The sequence below is a fragment of the Ipomoea triloba genome, chromosome 11 (assembly GCF_003576645.1).
Source record: "Ipomoea triloba cultivar NCNSP0323 chromosome 11, ASM357664v1".
In the NCBI taxonomy this organism is placed as follows: domain Eukaryota; kingdom Viridiplantae; phylum Streptophyta; class Magnoliopsida; order Solanales; family Convolvulaceae; genus Ipomoea; species Ipomoea triloba.
Window position 1 is genome coordinate 8,820,063 of NC_044926.1, and position 17,432 is coordinate 8,837,494.

Sequence of the window (17,432 nt, forward strand, 5' to 3'; positions counted from 1 at the left end):
TCAATACAAATAGTTTATAACAATTTTTTCATTTTTTATGATGCAAAAACATACTATTATTTTATGACTGATTTGAAACAATTTTGTCATCTTTGATTAGTATTGTTAAAGTGGGCCAAAGCATGCAGACTGACCTGCACACACCCCGTGGCGGGGCGAGTTAAGACTACAAAAAAGATGACCCACGAAAGAGCGAGTTTAGTGGGCCTAGCCCGCTCGGGCTATTTTTTTAAATAAAAAATATATGTACACCATGTATATATACAAATGTGTGTTGTGTACACATGAATAGCAAAACCAAAAGCCCACGGACCGGACCACAGGGCCCGGTAACCCGTGTGGACGAATTAAGATTGTATGAATCCTAGCTCGCGGACCGACCTACAAAAGTCCGCTAGAAATTAGGCTCGCGGTGGGGGCGGATCAACCTGCTCTAACAATACTATCTTTGACATTAATGTTTCAATGCATAAATTGAGTTTGACACTTTTTTTAGTACTACCGACCTTGTTACAATGTAGTAATCTGTACATCACTACCTTATCAACCTACTGAAGCACAAAGAGTCAGCATCACCTCCACTGAAACTCAAATCTACCCGTTTCTATATAGGGTGCCACTATACCACAAGGTCAATTGGCGAGTTTGACACTTGATAGGCAATTACCAAGTTAAAAAAAGAGAGTAAATAATGAAGAAATGACTAATGAGAAATAATAAAAAAGTTAGGGAGTGATTTATTTTATTTTCCAAATTAATCAAAATATATGTTTTCAAAAAAAAAAAAATCAAAATATACACAGTAAACTATGCTGGAGATGATTACATCACGTGCTGGAATCTGGAGAAGTCGCTTTCTGCTTTAATTACAGGGAATGATTTAAGGTGTGTTTGGTTGGTGGGTTTAGGCATAGGGAATGAGTATGAAAGTGATTGTTTGTGTTTGGTTGATAGGTTTTGTAAATGTTACTATGGGTTTGGAATGTCCCATTAATAAGAAACTCATACCCTTATTAAATAAGGGTTTCATCTCTCTTCCTCAACTATTAATAATCATTCTCGTTCCACCAAACTACCAAACATGCTAAATACTTTGACCAAAACCCATTACCATTATCAAGTATTTGATATTCGGATTCCGATTCCCATTAACCAAACGCACCCTTAATCTCATTTGGTGGCTTTCATTTCGTTAACGCTACATTTCTGTCGCCATTTCATTCACTCCACAAAACCGCAACCAATACCACTCTCCGAGTCTCCGCCGTCGCAACTTGCCACACAACCGCCAAATCTCTCAAAAAGCACCCAACTTTATCCCCGGAAGATTGTTTTTGTTTTTTTTTTTCCTTCTGCGTTTTCCGTTCTCAAGATTCTTTCTTTGAAGCCGGAGTTGATAATATATTATTGGTGGAGAAATGGAGAGAGATTTCATGGGCTTGACTGTAAAACAGGAGATTCCTGAAGAACCAACAGATCCAGGTATGCCTCCTGCCTTTTCTTTAATTTTCTCCTTTTTGTTTTTGTTTTTGTTTTTTGGGTTTTATATTATTTCTTGTTTCTTGAATTTGGCGATTGGATGGGTAGCTGTAAAAAGCTTAGTTCAAGCTTGAAACTTGAAGCTCATCAGAGGTTAAACTGTCCGACTAAACCTGCGATCATTGTGTTTGTGAATAGACCTCAATCAGTGTTTTGGTTGTCGGTTGATGGGATATTGGAATTCTAGACTGGTGGTTTTTCCTGTGAGGAAGAAGCTAATTAATCAAGATTTTCTTTGGTTGCCAAACAACTCTTTAATGAATGTGTGCTTTTTCTTTGGCGCAACAGTTTTTTTAGGTGCTATGCCTATGTGGTTGGTGCTTGACAACTACAGTGTAGTTTTTTGTTTAAAAAAAAAAATATTAACTTACTCCCCATCTACTCTTCAAAAAAAAAAAAAACTTACTCCCCATCTAATATAGTCTTGTTCACGACGTCAAGTGCAAATAATTCAAATGGATAATAATAAACAGTGGCTAATTTTTTATTAGTCCCCATCCTAGTCATTTTTATTTATTAGTCATCCAAACAGTGGCTAGGATTTTCATGTGCTTTTTTATTCCTTTAAATCTGCAATAATTTATTATGGGAAAATAAGGGGGACATATTTGGTCCCATGGTAATTAGAAGTTTACAAATTTGACTTCCAACAAGAGTGATTTATTGATCTTTTTGATTTGAGTTGATAAATTATGAGCAAATCTAGGTTGGTTTACCTTATTGTAGTCCTTTTGTCAGTTAGGTCACAACTCACATGGTGGATTTAGCCGATGCACACCCTCAAGTAGTGAAAGCTGAAATAGGGATTGGTCATTTTAGTTATAAGTAAGTCCAAATATGTTATTTTTCCTTTTAATATATTCCATTATGGTTTTTTTTTTTAAACTAAAAAAATGAGAAAATTTAATTGCACTGCACCAACATCTCTTTTAATTATTAACTCATGGGTAATTAAATCAATTGGTTTGTGTTATGGGAGTGTAAAGATTGGCTTTGCATATGTCTTAGAATGTCAAGTTTCAGCATAACATGAGATGTAGCTAAAGTGGTGACATTTTCTTTTGATGTATTATCAGTAGCAGTCCAAAGTTCCACAATGCGACGATCATTGTCAAACAAGATGTCTGCTCCTCTTCACTACCATGCATCAACTGGACCAGTAATCATAACAAGTGCAGAAACTGTTGATTATAGTCTGAAACCATATTCAGGAGTTCCACAGGTATACTGAAAGTTTATGGCCTTATATTATCAGTAGAAAGAGTATGTTCTGGTCTAATTGGTTGGGGTTTTAAATCTTTTAGCTTAACACTCCTAAATATATTCCTTAATTTTCATTAGTTCTTGCTCGTTTGAATTGCAGAAAAATATGGTTCTTGAGAAACTGGGGGGAATCCATTATGCACACTCGGTTCAGCACTCGTTTATTTCTCCTTCTGGACAGAACCAGCAGCTCGGTTTTGTTCAGAATCCCGTGTCTGTGGTTCCTGCTAGTGGTGCTGTAGTGGGCACTACTGAATTACGGTATGTCTTTGGACACAATAATACTCTATCCTCGTGTACTAGTACACAATGTTTCGATGCAGTAATGCACACACGTACACATAAGTAGTGGCTGAGTTGAATTGGATCCGTTCTGTAGGAATGATTCTCATGCCTCGAATGCTCCTGCTCAGTTGACCATATTTTATGCTGGTTCGGTGTCTGTTTACTCCAATATATCTCCCGAAAAGGTAAATCCTCGAATTCTCTCAAGGAGCTAGAGTTTCTGTGAATTTGGTAATTGGTAATACAAGGTGAAATTGTTAAATCGTGGTACGAAACCCTAAAGTTCTACTTGATTTTAAAACAGATTATCTTAACCTTTAATTAGTTTGATTTAAACATAAAAAGATAAAAGATAAAAAAAATAAAACCAGGACACATCAAATGATTACGCAGTTCGGAGCCAAATCTCCTACGTCTGCGGGGCACTCACGACAGCCCAATCCACTAGATGTTTGCCAAGATTACAGGGAGATGAAATGCTAAACATGCACAAAGGTCCAAAACCTACTACATCAACATTCATCAAACAATCTTCAAAACATCTTGAAGTGATTGGATTCGTGCAACCTCAACACGCTGAATCAGCACCAGCCAATGAATAAGGAACCGAGTAGAAAGAACACAGATATTGCTAGAACAGCGTTAGGAAACTCTTTAGCTTAATGGGTCTCGAAAATCTCACTTGTAAAACTTGCCAAATGAAACTTCATAAACCTTCCTTTAAATAGAAACCCACGTAACAACCTTTCTCAACCAATTGCTTGAAATTCTCCCTTGAAAAGACAATGTCCACTCATTTTAAAACAAACCCATAAATCTTGATAAAAACAAACCAGTCTTTGATGGGATTCAGGAGCTTTGAACACGTCAACCTAAGGTTTTGTTAAATAATAAAGTCAATACTAATGTGCATTATATTTTGCACTTACAAACTCCCCCTTTGGCAATTATTTGACAAAACCTAACATACAAATATACCTTGGGCCAAACAAAGATAACAACATATTTTATTATAAAAAGCCACAGGTATATTTGTTTACAGTTAAAGCCTAGACACAAGCAAGACATGTTTCAAAGCTCATTATACCAAAAGATCATCCTTGAAAAACCAAAACCCATTTTCAGCTTTGTCAGATCATAACAAGACAGTCTATTCAACCACACTTATACGCAGAAACACGAAGCCATCATATATATAAAACCAATTATATTAACCAAAAACCATGCTGAGATAACAGCCAAGACAAAGTAGGAATCAAATATACTAAGCAAGAGCAAACAAAATTATTACCAATAAAAGCAGTTCAACAAAAACATCAACATCAGTAGCAGTCATCAACCAAAACCAACCATAGCAGTCATCAACCAAAACCAAACAAACATTATTACTCCCCCTATGTTTAGCAATACCAACTTTTTCCCCCTGTTTTGGCAAATAACTGACAAAGGGCAAAACATCTAATGGGCTGCCGGGGAACCGGAGTCAGAATCATCGCCATCTAGATCAGAATCAGAAGTAGAACCAGCAGTACGAGCCTGAGTAGCAATAATCGCAGCATGTCTAGCCTCCAAGCGTGCAATTTCACGGTAATGATCAAGCAGAGTACGCTCTAAACCAGCAGCAACATCCTATTGCGCAGCAATTGACGTCCGAAGGAGTTCCAGAGAGGCTTCAATGGAGCTGGCCATCTGCCGGTGCATAATCACCGCTGGAAGAGGCATAGGGATAGAGAGTGCAGCAGTGGAAGATCTCGGAGCTGGAGCAGAGGCGTTGAGAGTAGCACGATCATCATGATGATGGCCCTGAGCCAGACGCAGATCAACACGATAAAAATGCTCATTTTCCAGAATCGGTTCATGATCATACGGTGTAAAACCTTGAGTAGTCAGAACGCCATAAATAAGACTTGGGTATGGGAGATAGACCTTGGCTTCTTTCTTCCTCTTGGTAAAAGTCATGATATGTGAGAATATAACCGAGCCAAGATCAACATCAAGCTTATTTTGAATTTTGTAGAGTAGATGTCCCATCTTTTCATACACTAGATTGGCATTGACGGATGGTAACCAATTTGTAGCGGCCAATCGCAAGAGAACAGAGTACACGGCTGTTAAATTCTGAGACTGAAGACCGGTTTTAGGCCACTCAACTACCCGATTGTGCGTGAGAATACCCGCTAGTGAATTGAGGCTCATAGAGATCGAATAATCAGAAGAGGGACGATTGAGGTACTTGTTGATCGACGCTGGGCTGATGGAGTACCATTTGTTGCGAATAAAAATCTCATGATAGTGAACAGAACCAGAATCATCAGCATCCTCCTGTAAGTTTGTATAGAATTCGGGAACAAGCCATGGTGAATACGGACCAATATTCTGGACAGTGTGCAAAAGATTTTGATCCCGAAGCAGTGATATGATATTGCAGTTGGACTGCTTTTATTGGTAATAATTTCGTTTGATCTTGCTTAGTATATTTGATTCCTACTTTGTCTTGGCTGTTATCTCAGCATGGTTTTTGGTTAATATAATTGGTTTTATATAAGTGTGATTGAATAGACTGTCTTGTTATGATCTGACAAAGCTGAAAATGGATTTTGGTTTTTCAAGGATGATCTTTTGGTATAATGAGCTTTGAAACATGTCTTGCTTGTGTCTAGGCTTTGACTGTAAACAAATATACCTGTGGCTTTTTATAATAAAATATGTTGTTATCTTTGTTTGGCCCAAGGTATATTTGTATGTTAGGTTTTGTCAAATAATTGCAAAATATAATGCACATTAGTATTGTCTTTATTATTTAACAAAACCTTAGGATTATTTTATTTTATTTTATTTTGTTAGTGGGTGACGTGTTCAAAGCTCATGGATCACAACAAAAAGCTGATTTGGTTTTCCAAGTTTTATGGGTTTGGTTTAAATGTGTGGACAGTATTATTCAAGGGAGGAAGTTTGTTACGTGGCATGCTATTTAAAGGAAGGATTATGAAGCTTCATTTGGCAACTTTCCTATTGAGTTTTACGAGACACTTTGAGCTAAGAATTTTTATAACACTGTTCAAGCAGAATTCGTGGTTTTCCTTTTCGGTTCTTTGTTCATGATCTGGTTCTGATTCAGCGTGTTGAGGCTGCACGAATCCAATCACGTGAAGATGTTTTGAAGATTATTTTTCATGAATGTTGATGTAGTAGGTGTTGGACCTTGTGTATGTTTAGCATTTCATCTCCCTGTAATCTTGGCAAACATCTAGTGGATTGGGCTGTCGTGGGTGCCCCGTAGACGTAGGAGATTTGACTCCGAACTGCATAATCATTTGCTGTGTCCTGGTTTTACTTTCTTTATCTTTTATCTCTTTATGTTTAAATCAAACTAATTAAAGGATAAGATAATCTGTTCTAAAATTAAGTAGAATCTTAAGGCTTCGTACATTCAAGATTCACGATTATCAATTTTACAAGGGCTTAATATGAGTGAGTGTGTTACTTAGGCTCAAGCTATTATGTTGTTGGCGGGGAATGGGACTCCTAACGCTTTTGGCCCAAAACCTGCTGCTTCTCCAGCTCAAGGAGCGGTTTTACCAAGGCTTCCCATCATTGACGGTTTTGCTGTAAATCGAGACAATATCAGAGCAGCGTGTTTTTCATGTCCCATTTCTATAACACCCTACACCATTCCACAGTCTGCTGCAGGATCGGGTAGCTCTCAGGAAGCTCCATCAGGTTCGTTTTAACGCTCTGGATTGCATCTGATCCTTTTTTGTTTTCAGTGGACACACACACACATATATATTGCCATAATAATTTCCAATTTCTTCTATTGTAGCAGTGCCTCTAGCTCGCAAGGCTTCTTTGGCTCGGTTCCTTGAGAAGCGCAAGGAAAGGTAATTGTCAATATTTTGTGGGTTTCATCTAGAACAAAATACTGATCTTTACAATATTTTAAGGATGCTTTTCTAGTATTGCCATTGTTTGAGATTTCTACTGACCAGGAAAATTTTCAATAAGGAAATAGCAAGTTAGCAAGTAGCAACTACTTGAGATGATCGTTATGAACACTGTTTTTACTGACCTGTTGGAAGATAGAAACCTGATAACTTCACCCTCCTTGCTCTTTTTTTTTTTTTTTTTTTTTTTTTTTTTGGATACAAATTTTCTTCTTAACAGTCCATCCATATTGCCATATTGGCATGCTACTCTGGTTAATTACAGAAATTGTTAAGTCCCAGATTGAAAATATGGTAAGAGAGAACATATAGTTTATAAGGCCATGCGCTAGACTAGCTAATTGATTGGATTCAGTCTTTAAGCGTGGTTTGGTCCATGTACATTATAGTCCAATCTTAGGCACCAGAGCCCCCCACTCAACTTCAATGTGTTCGATTTCTGCATGCAGGGTAATCAGAGCATCTCCTTATGCAAACAAGCACTCTCCGGAATGCGACAGTCTTGGATCTGCCAGCATAACTTATCCCGCAAATTCATTGAGCTCGTTTCCCCTGGGCGCTGCAAATTAGTTTGGAGACTGAAAGCGCGTAAAACAGCCCAGCCCCTTCATTAATACTGGTTGAAGGGCTCCTTTAGCTGTAACCATTGTATTGTTGATGACCTAAGCTCTAGATATCTGATAGATATATGAAGCTGGTCCTTTATTTTTGTGGGTTCCAATTGTGTTGCAGAACTTCTCAACCCCACCCCACTATCACTTCTGTCTGTAAAAATTTTCATGTACTGTACTAACTGTAATGTGGTGTTGCTTTCTGAACCAGATATATTGGTGCTGGCACTTGGCAATTTGTATATTGTAGCTAACACCATCTTGCTCTTGTATTATTAGTCTGTAAAGTGCATTCTAAAATTATTATTAAATGACACTCTGTATCATATTACTTTATGGGTCAAAACTTTTCTTCTTCTTCTTCTATTTTTGGATAAAATTTGAATTCTTTAAGAAACACTAGAAGACATTTCATAGTGTCAAGGACCTTGTGGTTCCAGTGGCACTAAATTGCTCTCCTATATTGTTTTGTATTGTATTCTGGGAGAGTGTGCACTCATGCACAAAATCGTGTGCACTGTGGAATGTCACTAAAATCATATGCACACACGGCACACTCATACATTACACTATGTGCACTCTAAAATTGCACAGTGCACACGCTTACATTAAAATGTACACATACACATCATGCATCACTATAAGCAAATGAGCACGCATATGTATTATAGTGCACGCACGCCAAGTTTACAATGCACACATATATCACATGAACACAAAGTGCGCACTAGGTCACGACGACGTGCACACATACGGCGAAAATCCAACGAGGAATGACAGTGTAAATGCACACCTACGCAGGCCATAGTGCACACCAATACATTACCAACAAAAACTACACATATGTCAATCGCAAATACAAACAATATTATACTCAAGCAATAGCCAATTAAAAAACGCAAAAATGAACTTGACTCCATGGTTGAATAAAAGAAACGTAGAAGAAAAAAAATTCAAAGCAAGATGGAGAAAGAACTTCACACGAACAAGGAGAGTACATAAAAAAGAAATCCAAACCTAGCATAAATTCCTTATCTAAAATCATGCATAACAACCATATAAAATAATATACACAATCTCTATAATTTGTGAGTATTGAAAATCTATGCGTTCTTTTTGATATTCTTGACTCTATTGAGCATCTGTTACCCCGTTATGTTTTTGCATCAATTCCTTGAACTTGATATGATTCTATTGGAATTCTTAATCTTGGATTGAGTTTGAGTTACTACCGTTGTTTGTTCTACTTTGTATATGTATTCTCTTGGAATCCTATATATTTATGTATCCTTTGATTGAGAGATCTGTATCTTGTTGTTGAATCCTTCTTTGAGATCATTATGCTGGTTGTGGAACAGTGTAGGAACTTATTGTGACACTATTGATTTGAGATTTGTGAGCCTTTTTGGCTCTAGTGGATTTTAGACACCTAGTAAAAACGTATCTTGGGTGTAAGAGATAGTAACTAACCCGTTGGGCTTGGAATCCCAATAGGGAGTGTATACACTTAAAGTTCTAGATCTGTTTCTATTGTGGTAATGCCCGCTTATCGGGCGGAGGTGACAGACGTATTGTGGGGAACGCCGTTCACTAAGGGCTTAGCTATGGTGAGGTCCTGCCTTATATGGCTCACTTGATACTATTTGTGGATATTAATTTATGTGGTATTGATGGTGGTTTAACGTCAATTTGGAAAGTGGACTAAAATTGTCCAACTTTTATTAAGTCTGGACAAAATGTGACAGAATTAATAAAAGGTGACTAAATGTGTCAAACCCACAATAAATGTAGGACCAAAAATGGATTTCACTCAAATCTTTTGTACAATTTAGGACATAAAAAGAGTAATTTTTTAAAGTAATTTTTTAAAATGTAAAGTTAAGTGGACAAATTTGATTTGGTTTATTTATTATTTTAAATACAACAACAATCATATAACTATCATACTTAAACCGGGTTGTTATGCCGTGGATCCAGATCCACCTTGCAAGGTGGACCTGGGTCTACATTCACATACATTATACTCTACATTCATATACACTATACTCTACATTTACAATTTGTAAACTCCACATTCACACATTACAGGATTATATGTTTAGTAACTATACTCTACATTCACATACACTATACTCTACATTCACAATTTGTAAACTCCACATTCACACATTCAAAACTCTATATTCACAGGTCCTATACTCCACATTCACAACTTGAGAACTCCACATTCACACATTACAGGGCTACAAGCTGCTAGAACTTCTTAACTCTATTACAGATTCACACATGCATAACTCTACATTCACGATTTCTATATTCCATATTCACAATTTGAAACCTCCACATTCACACATTTCTGGGCAACTCTACATTCACACAATCATAAATCTACATTCACGATTTCTACACTATACATTCACACTTTGAAATCTCTACATTCACACATTTTTGGACAACTCTATATTCAACAATATGTTTACTAATTAAAAAAAAAAGAAGACAAAAACGACGTAGTTTTGGACCCAGGTCCACCTTGCAAGGTGGACCTGGGTCCACAACATAATTTGCCTACTTAAACCACGACTTTTTTTTTTTCAAGCTACTTATAAGTTATACCACTACTAGACTACAATAGTTATACCATGGACCCGTCCGTATCCACCTTGTAACAATTTACATACTAAATGTTCACAATATAAATGTGAACATCCAGTGTGTAAATTGTGAACATTCAATATATAAATTATTAATATTCAGTATGTAAATTGTGTATTTTAGATCCGGGTCCACATAATAATATTTTTCAATCTGGTTGGAACATACAAATTAGAAATAAAAATTGTACAATTTTGAAGTGTTTAATGATCGAATGAAATGCATTTTTAATTTAGTACATAAATCTTTTTTTTTTTTGAAACAGTACATACATCTATTTTTTTGAAAACGGATAATCAATTTGATTAAACCAAAAGAGCAGAAACGGAATCGGGAGGGACAGAGTCCCAATACAAAGTAGTGTTATGCGAGTGGGCCGAAGCCGCAAGAGTATGTGCTATGACATTAACTGTTCTAGAAATTGAGACAAAAACACAATTATTAAACGAGGAAATATAGGTCCTACACGCCTCAATGGCAAAGCCTGCGTGCGAACGAATAGAAGCTGCTGGTGAGAGTAAAGAGCATAGTTGCGCACAGTCTGTATGGAAAACAATGGATGGAAGACCTCTGCCATGAATCCACGAGAGGGCCTCTTTACACCGAAAGCGGCTTTCATGGAGGAGGTGAAGAAGTTGGCGTCGAAATAGCATCGCAATGCCGTCGGTTGCTGGTGGGGTGGTGCAACGTTCGTTGTATGGGATGTGTCGTCGGTGCCGGCAGCGGCGCAGTGCACTGATCGCCAAGCATGGAGCGTCGTGACTGCTGCTGCCTTGACCGCCCTTGGCCGAGGGAGATACCCATCCCACACAGCTGAGTTCCTTGCTCGCCATAGATGATAGAGAATTGTCGCAGCCAGCTGAACCTGTTCGTCTGTGAAGTCACGCATAAGACATGAGAGCCACATAGTGAATGAAACACCCTCAACAGATGGAATAGTCAAAGTTGATTCATTCCACACACGTTGTGCGAAATCACACGTTACCAATGCATGCATAATGGTTTCGTGAACCAGCCCACACTTTGGGCATTCAATAGCAACATCTACCCTCCTCAAAATTAAATTGGTAGTGACAGGGAGTGTATCTGTTAAGGCTCTCCATAGAAAGGTTTTCCACTTTGGTGGAATTTTGATTTTCCACAATGTGATCCACCGATCAAAATCTCCCTGAACAACATTATAATCACCCACAATCGTACGGTACCCGGCCTTCACTGAATAGCATCCCCTCGGGTCACCATACCAAAACCACGAATCCTCGTAGAATGGTGAGATTGGCACCCTAGTAATACGCTCCACATCCTCAGGGATGAAAATAACATTTAATATGGAAAAATCCCAAGTACCATTATCAATCAAACCAGCCACTACAGAACCATTTAGATGCTCAGGCATAGGTGTGTGGATCATTGGGGATGGATCATCCGGAAGCCAGGGGTGGCCCCAAATTAATGTATCCTTCCCATCTCCAATTCTACGCCTCACGCCATTACAAATTAAACCATGAGCTGCCATGATACTACGCCAGCAGTAACTTGGGCAACTACCTACTGAAGCATCAATAAAGGAGGATCTAGGATAATACCTTGCTTTATAAATTCTTGCAACAAGAGAGTTTGGCCTTGTGAGGAACCGCAATGCCTGTTTGCCTAGCATAGCCAAATTAAAAGCACGTAGATCTTTGAAACCCAATCCCCCAAACTTCTTGGGTAGACATAAACGGTCCCAAGCTTTCCAGTGTATTATCCTTTCTGCCACAGTCCCAGAACCCCACCAATATCGATTCATGGTTCTCTCAATAGAAGAGCACACTGACTCAGGCAATAGAAACACACTCATTGAGAAGGTAGGCATGGCCTGAGCTACACTTTTCAACAAGATCTCTTTCCCTGCCTGCGAGAGTAGTCTCTTGTTCCAAGACAGAATTCGTTGCTTGATCTTATCCTCAATATAAGCAAAAGCTTGCCTCCTGTTCCTGCCTACAAACGCTGGAAGCCCCAGATATTTCCCAAAATTTGGTGCCTGGGAAACTCCAAGTAATGCCACCACTTCCTCCCTATGCTGGGTCTGAGTGTTTCTGCTAAAGCAAACACTAGATTTATGATAGTTTACAGCCTGCCCAGACATTTTCTCATACACATCCAAACATTGTTTAATCGCTCCTGCCTCTTGGAATTGGCTCTAAAGAACAAAAAATTGTCATCTGCAAAAAACAAATGGGAGATTGGGGGGGCTCCCCTGGCTACTCTCAGTCCTCGAATAGACCCCTCCACCTGACCTTTTTGAAGCAACAGTGAAAGCCCTTCAGCACAAATAATAAATAAATACGGGGATAGGGGGTCTCCTTGGCGCAAGCCTCGTGATGGCACAACATTTACGGATGGTGAACCATTGATCAGAAAACTATAAGAGACTGTGGAGACACATAACATAATCAACTCAACCCAGTTGGCATCAAACCCCATAGCCTGTAACATTCTTCTTAGAAAAGGCCATTCCATCCGGTCGTATGCCTTTGCCATGTCTAACTTCAAGGCCCCCCAACCAACCAAGCCAGCCTGCTTCCTGTTTAGATAATGTCCAACCTCCGCAGCAACCAGGATGTTATCTGTTATAAGCCTGTCCGGGATGAAGGCACTCTGTGATTCAGATATGATACTGTTTAACAAAGGCTTCATCCTGTTTGCTAAGATCTTTGCCATGATCTTGTAGACCACATTACATAATGCAATAGGTCTTAAATCTGACACTTGCTCGGGGACCTCCTTCTTAGGGATTAAGACAACATTTGTAGCATTAAGACCCTCCGGAAAGGAGCAGGTATTCAAACAATTAATCACAAAATCCGATACATCCCTTCCAACAACATCCCAGTAGTGATGATAGAACCCCGGGTTCATCCCATCAGGCCTGGGGGCCTTATCCGGGAACATTGAAAATAGAACTTCCTTAACTTCAGAGTCCTCAAAAGGACGCATCAACGACTCATTATCAGTCTAGGACAGACGAGGGGCTATGGAATTGAAGAACGACTCCTCAACTAGCGAACCAGTTGACAAGAAAATATTATCAAAATAGCTCTTAATTACAGGCCTCAGAGAATCACCTTCTACCCATACACCCGCATCATTCTTTAATCTAGACAGATAATTTTTCTTCTTACGAGCAGAGGCGTACCTGTGATAAAACCTGGTATTAGCATCAGCCCCCTGGAGCCAGTGCTGCTTCGCTCGCTGCCTCCAAAAGACATCCTCCTAAGCCTCAAACTGGGCTATGTGATTTTCAATGCGTGAAAACTCAGCAAGAGACATAGGATCTCGCAGGCCCCTGAGTTTATACTGGGCGTCACGGAGCTGCTTCAGCTGCTTGCCAAAGTTATGGAAACGATCACCACCCCATCGGTGCAGCCTTTTTCCACAGTGGCGTAAACAATGTAATAGACCACCGGGCCTCCCCTCCTGCCAGGCATGTTCTACTACACCCTTGCAGCCCTCATCGAGTAGCCAAGCCATCTCAAACTTGAAACCTCTACGTTCACCACTACTACGCACAACCGCACTAGCAAGTTTCAGGAACAAAGCAGAATGATCAGAAGTGCGAGTCAATAAGTTTTCCACGACGGCCCCTTCCTGCAGCCCCCTCCACCTATGATCAGCTAAAACTTTATCTAACTTCTCTTCCATCCAATCCATAGTACCCTTTCCTCTATCCCAAGTGAACTGGTACCCTCTCAACGGGAGTTGAGACAGACCACAATCATCTACCGTTTCTCCAAAACCGCGAAGGAGAGCATCTGGGTGAGGATTACCTCCTCTTTTCTCATGCTGAAAGAGAAGGTCATTAAAGTCCCCAATAATCACCCAAGGCAAATCTGAAGTCGTTGCAAGAGAGCGAAGCAGCTCCCATGATTCACTCCTTCTATTTCGCTCTGGGAAACCATAATAACACGTCATACGCCAGCACTCAGAATTAGCAATAGTGACCTCCACATCAATATGATTCTTCGAAAAGCTCAACAGCCTTGCCGTACAATTCCTCCTCCAAAACAAAGCTAAACCACCACTCAATCCAACACTGTCAATGTAAAAAAGATCTTCAAAACCAAGCTTAACACGTAAACACTCAGCATGAGTACGTGCAACCTTGGTCTCCATAAGAAAAAGAAAATCAGGCTTCTTCTTGGACACTAAGTCCACAGCTTCGCGAACTGTGCGTGGATTGCCCAAGCCACGACAGTTCCAACTAATAGTACTCATGATGACGGGCGGGACTGGGAACCAGTGCCCGCCTTGAACAAGTTTTTTGGCACGTCTGTCATTGCCACGTCGCCACCATTGTTACCTCTTTCCCGTCGACCACTCGGACTAGGCGTCTCACGACGCCGCTTAGCCACCGCCACGACATCCTTCTCGACCGCATGCTGCCCAGCTGGCTCCATACGTGAACTGACTCCAGGAGCCGTGGCCGCCGCGATGCCGGACGCAGCCCCAGCCCGTGCAACACCCGTCAGGGGTACCAACCAAGGATCGCCAACCGCCCTAGGGCCTCCACGTCCTGCTCCCGCGCGCAGTTCAGGGCCGAACGGGTAATGTTCGACTGTCAACACCGACTCCCGTGCACCAAGACAAAATTTATGCGAATGCCCAAGCATACCACAGAAGAAGCAGTAAGTATGGAGCCTCTCATACTTGAATGACACCCAACAGCTAGTCTTGTCTCGCTTAATCAATCTCATGCGCTGTTTAATAGGACGGTCGACCGGAATAGCCACCCGAACTCTATAAAACGTACGCCACGGAACACCCACGAACCTGTCGTCACAACGAATAAACGAACCAAGAAAATTGCCCACCTGCTTGAGGACAACATCGGACGTATACCCGATTGGGAGTTCATGAACTTGCACCCACATATCGACCGAGTTGAGCGCAACCTCACCCGGGAGCATACCATCACGTACCTGCCTGCACACGAGAGTGTTGTTGTCAAACGACCATGGACCCTCCTCAAGCACGTACTGCATATCAGATTCATGGAAGAACACGAACATGAACAGGTTTGGCTGGACTTCTGAAATCTGAACACCCTTTACTGGTTGCCATACGGAAGCCATTACTTGACGCATGAATTCAATTTTCACGAGTTTAGAAGTCAAGAAACGGCCGACGACAACCCACGTCGCACTCTCGTCAACCTCCCCGACATTCTCCCCCACAGGCTCAAGTTCGAGCGCTTCGTCTTCCAGCACCATGTCCGCCCAGCGATCGGAGAGGCGAACCACCTCGTCACCTGTCTGCTGCATGGCCATGAACTTTCGAACAGACGGAGGCAAACACCGAAGCAAGACGTAAGTACATACATCTATTTATTTAACTTTATTCTTCATTTTCTCTTTCTGTGTCTTTTTAAATATTTTTAATTGAGATACAAAATAATTTAATTTAATTTATTTTTTAATTTTTGCCGATTCAACAGGTTTTCCCTGTTTTTCATGACTCCGTGAAATGAAAATATATTTATGTATAGAAAAACCCTTGAGAGAGAGAGAGAGAGAGAGAGAGAGAGAGAGATGGACATGGATGCAAGGAGGCTGGAAGAGCTAAAGTACTTCGTTGATCACTGCAAAGCTAACCCTTCGATTCTACACACTCCTTCACTTTCCTTTTTCAGGAGCTATCTCGAAAGGTACTACTTTTTCTGTGCTATTCCTGGTTAGCTTTTCTTATTCTCTGATTTTTTTTCAGCAAGCGTTCACTGTAAAATTAGTTACATATATCGGGTAAAAATTCATTTTCAGCTTGGGAGCTCGAATTCCTCCGAAGGTCAAAACAGTAAGCTTCCGTTTTTCTATCTTCGACTTTTGCTGCTATTCACTTCTAATTTGCTTCAATGAAACCATTTTTATCTGTTTCTTCTTTGGTGAAAACTGAAAATTTATTAGCTGAAAAAAGCTAGTTAATTGAAAAATTGAAGTTTATTAGCTGAAAAGCTAGTTAATTGGAGCAATTAATATAAGCTTGCTTATTATATGCCAGGGTTACAGTGTGGGGTATCAGGTATGTTAGGAAGCGACTATAATTACACTTTGAAAATGAGGATTTTATTTTATTTTTTTTAAAATTTCAATTTCCTTTGGAGTAGGCAACAATGTAGTTTGACAGCACCAGACTAAAGACAGCTCCACCCTTTACGAATGACCAAACCATGTCCTACATTACTGTCACAGGATTGTGTTCAAGTATTAGGGATTTTGTTCTTGAAAGACCCTTTTCCTTAATGATTAATTAGCCAGCTTTTATATGAGTGTTTATGTTTATTCAGATATATATGCAGGTTTTGAATGTTGCTCTTGAAAGAAGCTTTACCTTATATATAATCAATCACTAACACTTGAGTATTCTGGGATTATTGAGGCTTAGCTAAACACAAGTACACTTGTAACATGATATCAGAGTTGGATAACGTGTGAGAATGGAGCTCCGGTAAAAAGTAGTATAAGTAGACTTCTTGAGCCTGTTCCATTGAGGTATCTGTTGCTATCTGGTGAACTAGGTTGGAAAAGTGGTTTGGTGTTAGGCTCAATTTTGGATATTTGTCTACAGAGTGTATAATTTAAAATAAATAAATAAATGGGGTTGAGAATATGAGGCTATGAAATTATGAATATGGGGACTAAAGGGAACTAGAATCAGAGGTTGCAAACTCTGTGGATCTTATGTGAAAGTCTTGGTGAACTGACTTTGGCTCTTGGTAGGGCCTTAAATACAAGAAGGTATGTTCAAATTCTCATGATGGACTCATGGACAGAGTAAATTGCAAGTAGAGATTAGGTTGTGGTGACTGGTGAAGGGGAGTATGAAGAAAGAGAATGTGATATATATGTAAACTCTCTTTATATATCTCTAGGATGCTTTTAGCTTATCTAGGAGTCTTTTAACTTATTTGAATGAGCCTATAAATACTGGGCTCCATTGTAATCTCTGTATCAAACATATTATATAAAAAAGCATTGTATCTTTCTACTACTTGGCCACCCTTCAGGCCATTCAATCTTTACTTCTTACTAGTTAGTGAAAGCATTGGAGTTTTTTTTTTTTTTTTTTTTTTTTTTTTTTTTTTTTTTTTTTTTTTTTT

General features: G+C 39.6%; 3 protein-coding genes across 11 annotated transcripts in view; 2 read left to right on the forward strand and 1 right to left on the reverse strand.

The window, feature by feature from the left end:
• Positions 1-1,191: 1,191 nt before the first annotated feature.
• On the forward strand, positions 1,192-7,988 carry LOC115997113 (protein TIFY 6B-like). Of its 7 annotated transcripts, none has more exons than XM_031236611.1 (8): positions 1,193-1,482; positions 2,278-2,364; positions 2,616-2,761; positions 2,903-3,063; positions 3,182-3,272; positions 6,576-6,807; positions 6,911-6,968; positions 7,481-7,988. In XM_031236611.1, the coding sequence occupies exons 3-8, from the start codon at positions 2,636-2,638 to the stop codon at positions 7,599-7,601; spliced, it is 789 nt and encodes a 262-aa protein (XP_031092471.1). In that variant the 5' UTR covers positions 1,193-1,482; positions 2,278-2,364; positions 2,616-2,635; the 3' UTR covers positions 7,602-7,988. The 7 variants fall into 7 exon arrangements, with proteins under 7 accessions (XP_031092468.1, XP_031092471.1, XP_031092469.1 ...); XM_031236609.1 differs by having other exon boundaries at positions 2,282-2,364; XM_031236612.1 differs by having other exon boundaries at positions 2,282-2,364; positions 2,619-2,761.
• A 5,564-nt stretch (positions 7,989-13,552) lies between these two features.
• LOC115995875 lies at positions 13,553-14,554 on the reverse strand. The gene has a single exon (XM_031235022.1). The coding sequence runs from the start codon at positions 14,552-14,554 to the stop codon at positions 13,553-13,555; it is 1,002 nt and encodes a 333-aa protein (XP_031090882.1).
• Positions 14,555-15,819: 1,265 nt separating this feature from the next.
• The window catches only part of LOC115997449 (TPR repeat-containing thioredoxin TDX), a 5,692-nt gene continuing 4,079 nt past the window's right edge, over positions 15,820-17,432 (forward strand). Inside the window, exons 1-2 of one of the 3 annotated variants that reach the window (XM_031237002.1) lie at positions 15,820-15,983; positions 16,096-16,129. In XM_031237002.1, the coding sequence (XP_031092862.1) occupies positions 15,868-15,983; positions 16,096-16,129 (150 nt within the window). In that variant the 5' untranslated portion in view covers positions 15,820-15,867. The remainder of the gene's footprint in view (positions 15,984-16,095; positions 16,130-17,432) is intronic. The other 2 variants (XM_031237004.1, XM_031237005.1) reach the window with 2 other exon arrangements.

Coding starts and splice junctions, on each gene's coding strand:
- LOC115997113 (XM_031236605.1), top strand. CDS start 1,419: ATGGAGAGAGATTTCATGGGCTTGACTGTAAAACAGGAGATTCCTGAA. Junction 3,273..6,575: donor CCAATATATCTCCCGAAAAG/GTAAATCCTCGA, acceptor TGTGTTACTTAG/GCTCAAGCTATTATGTTGTT. Junction 6,969..7,480: donor CTTGAGAAGCGCAAGGAAAG/GTAATTGTCAAT, acceptor TTCTGCATGCAG/GGTAATCAGAGCATCTCCTT.
- LOC115995875 (XM_031235022.1), bottom strand. CDS start 14,554: ATGAGTACTATTAGTTGGAACTGTCGTGGCTTGGGCAATCCACGCACA.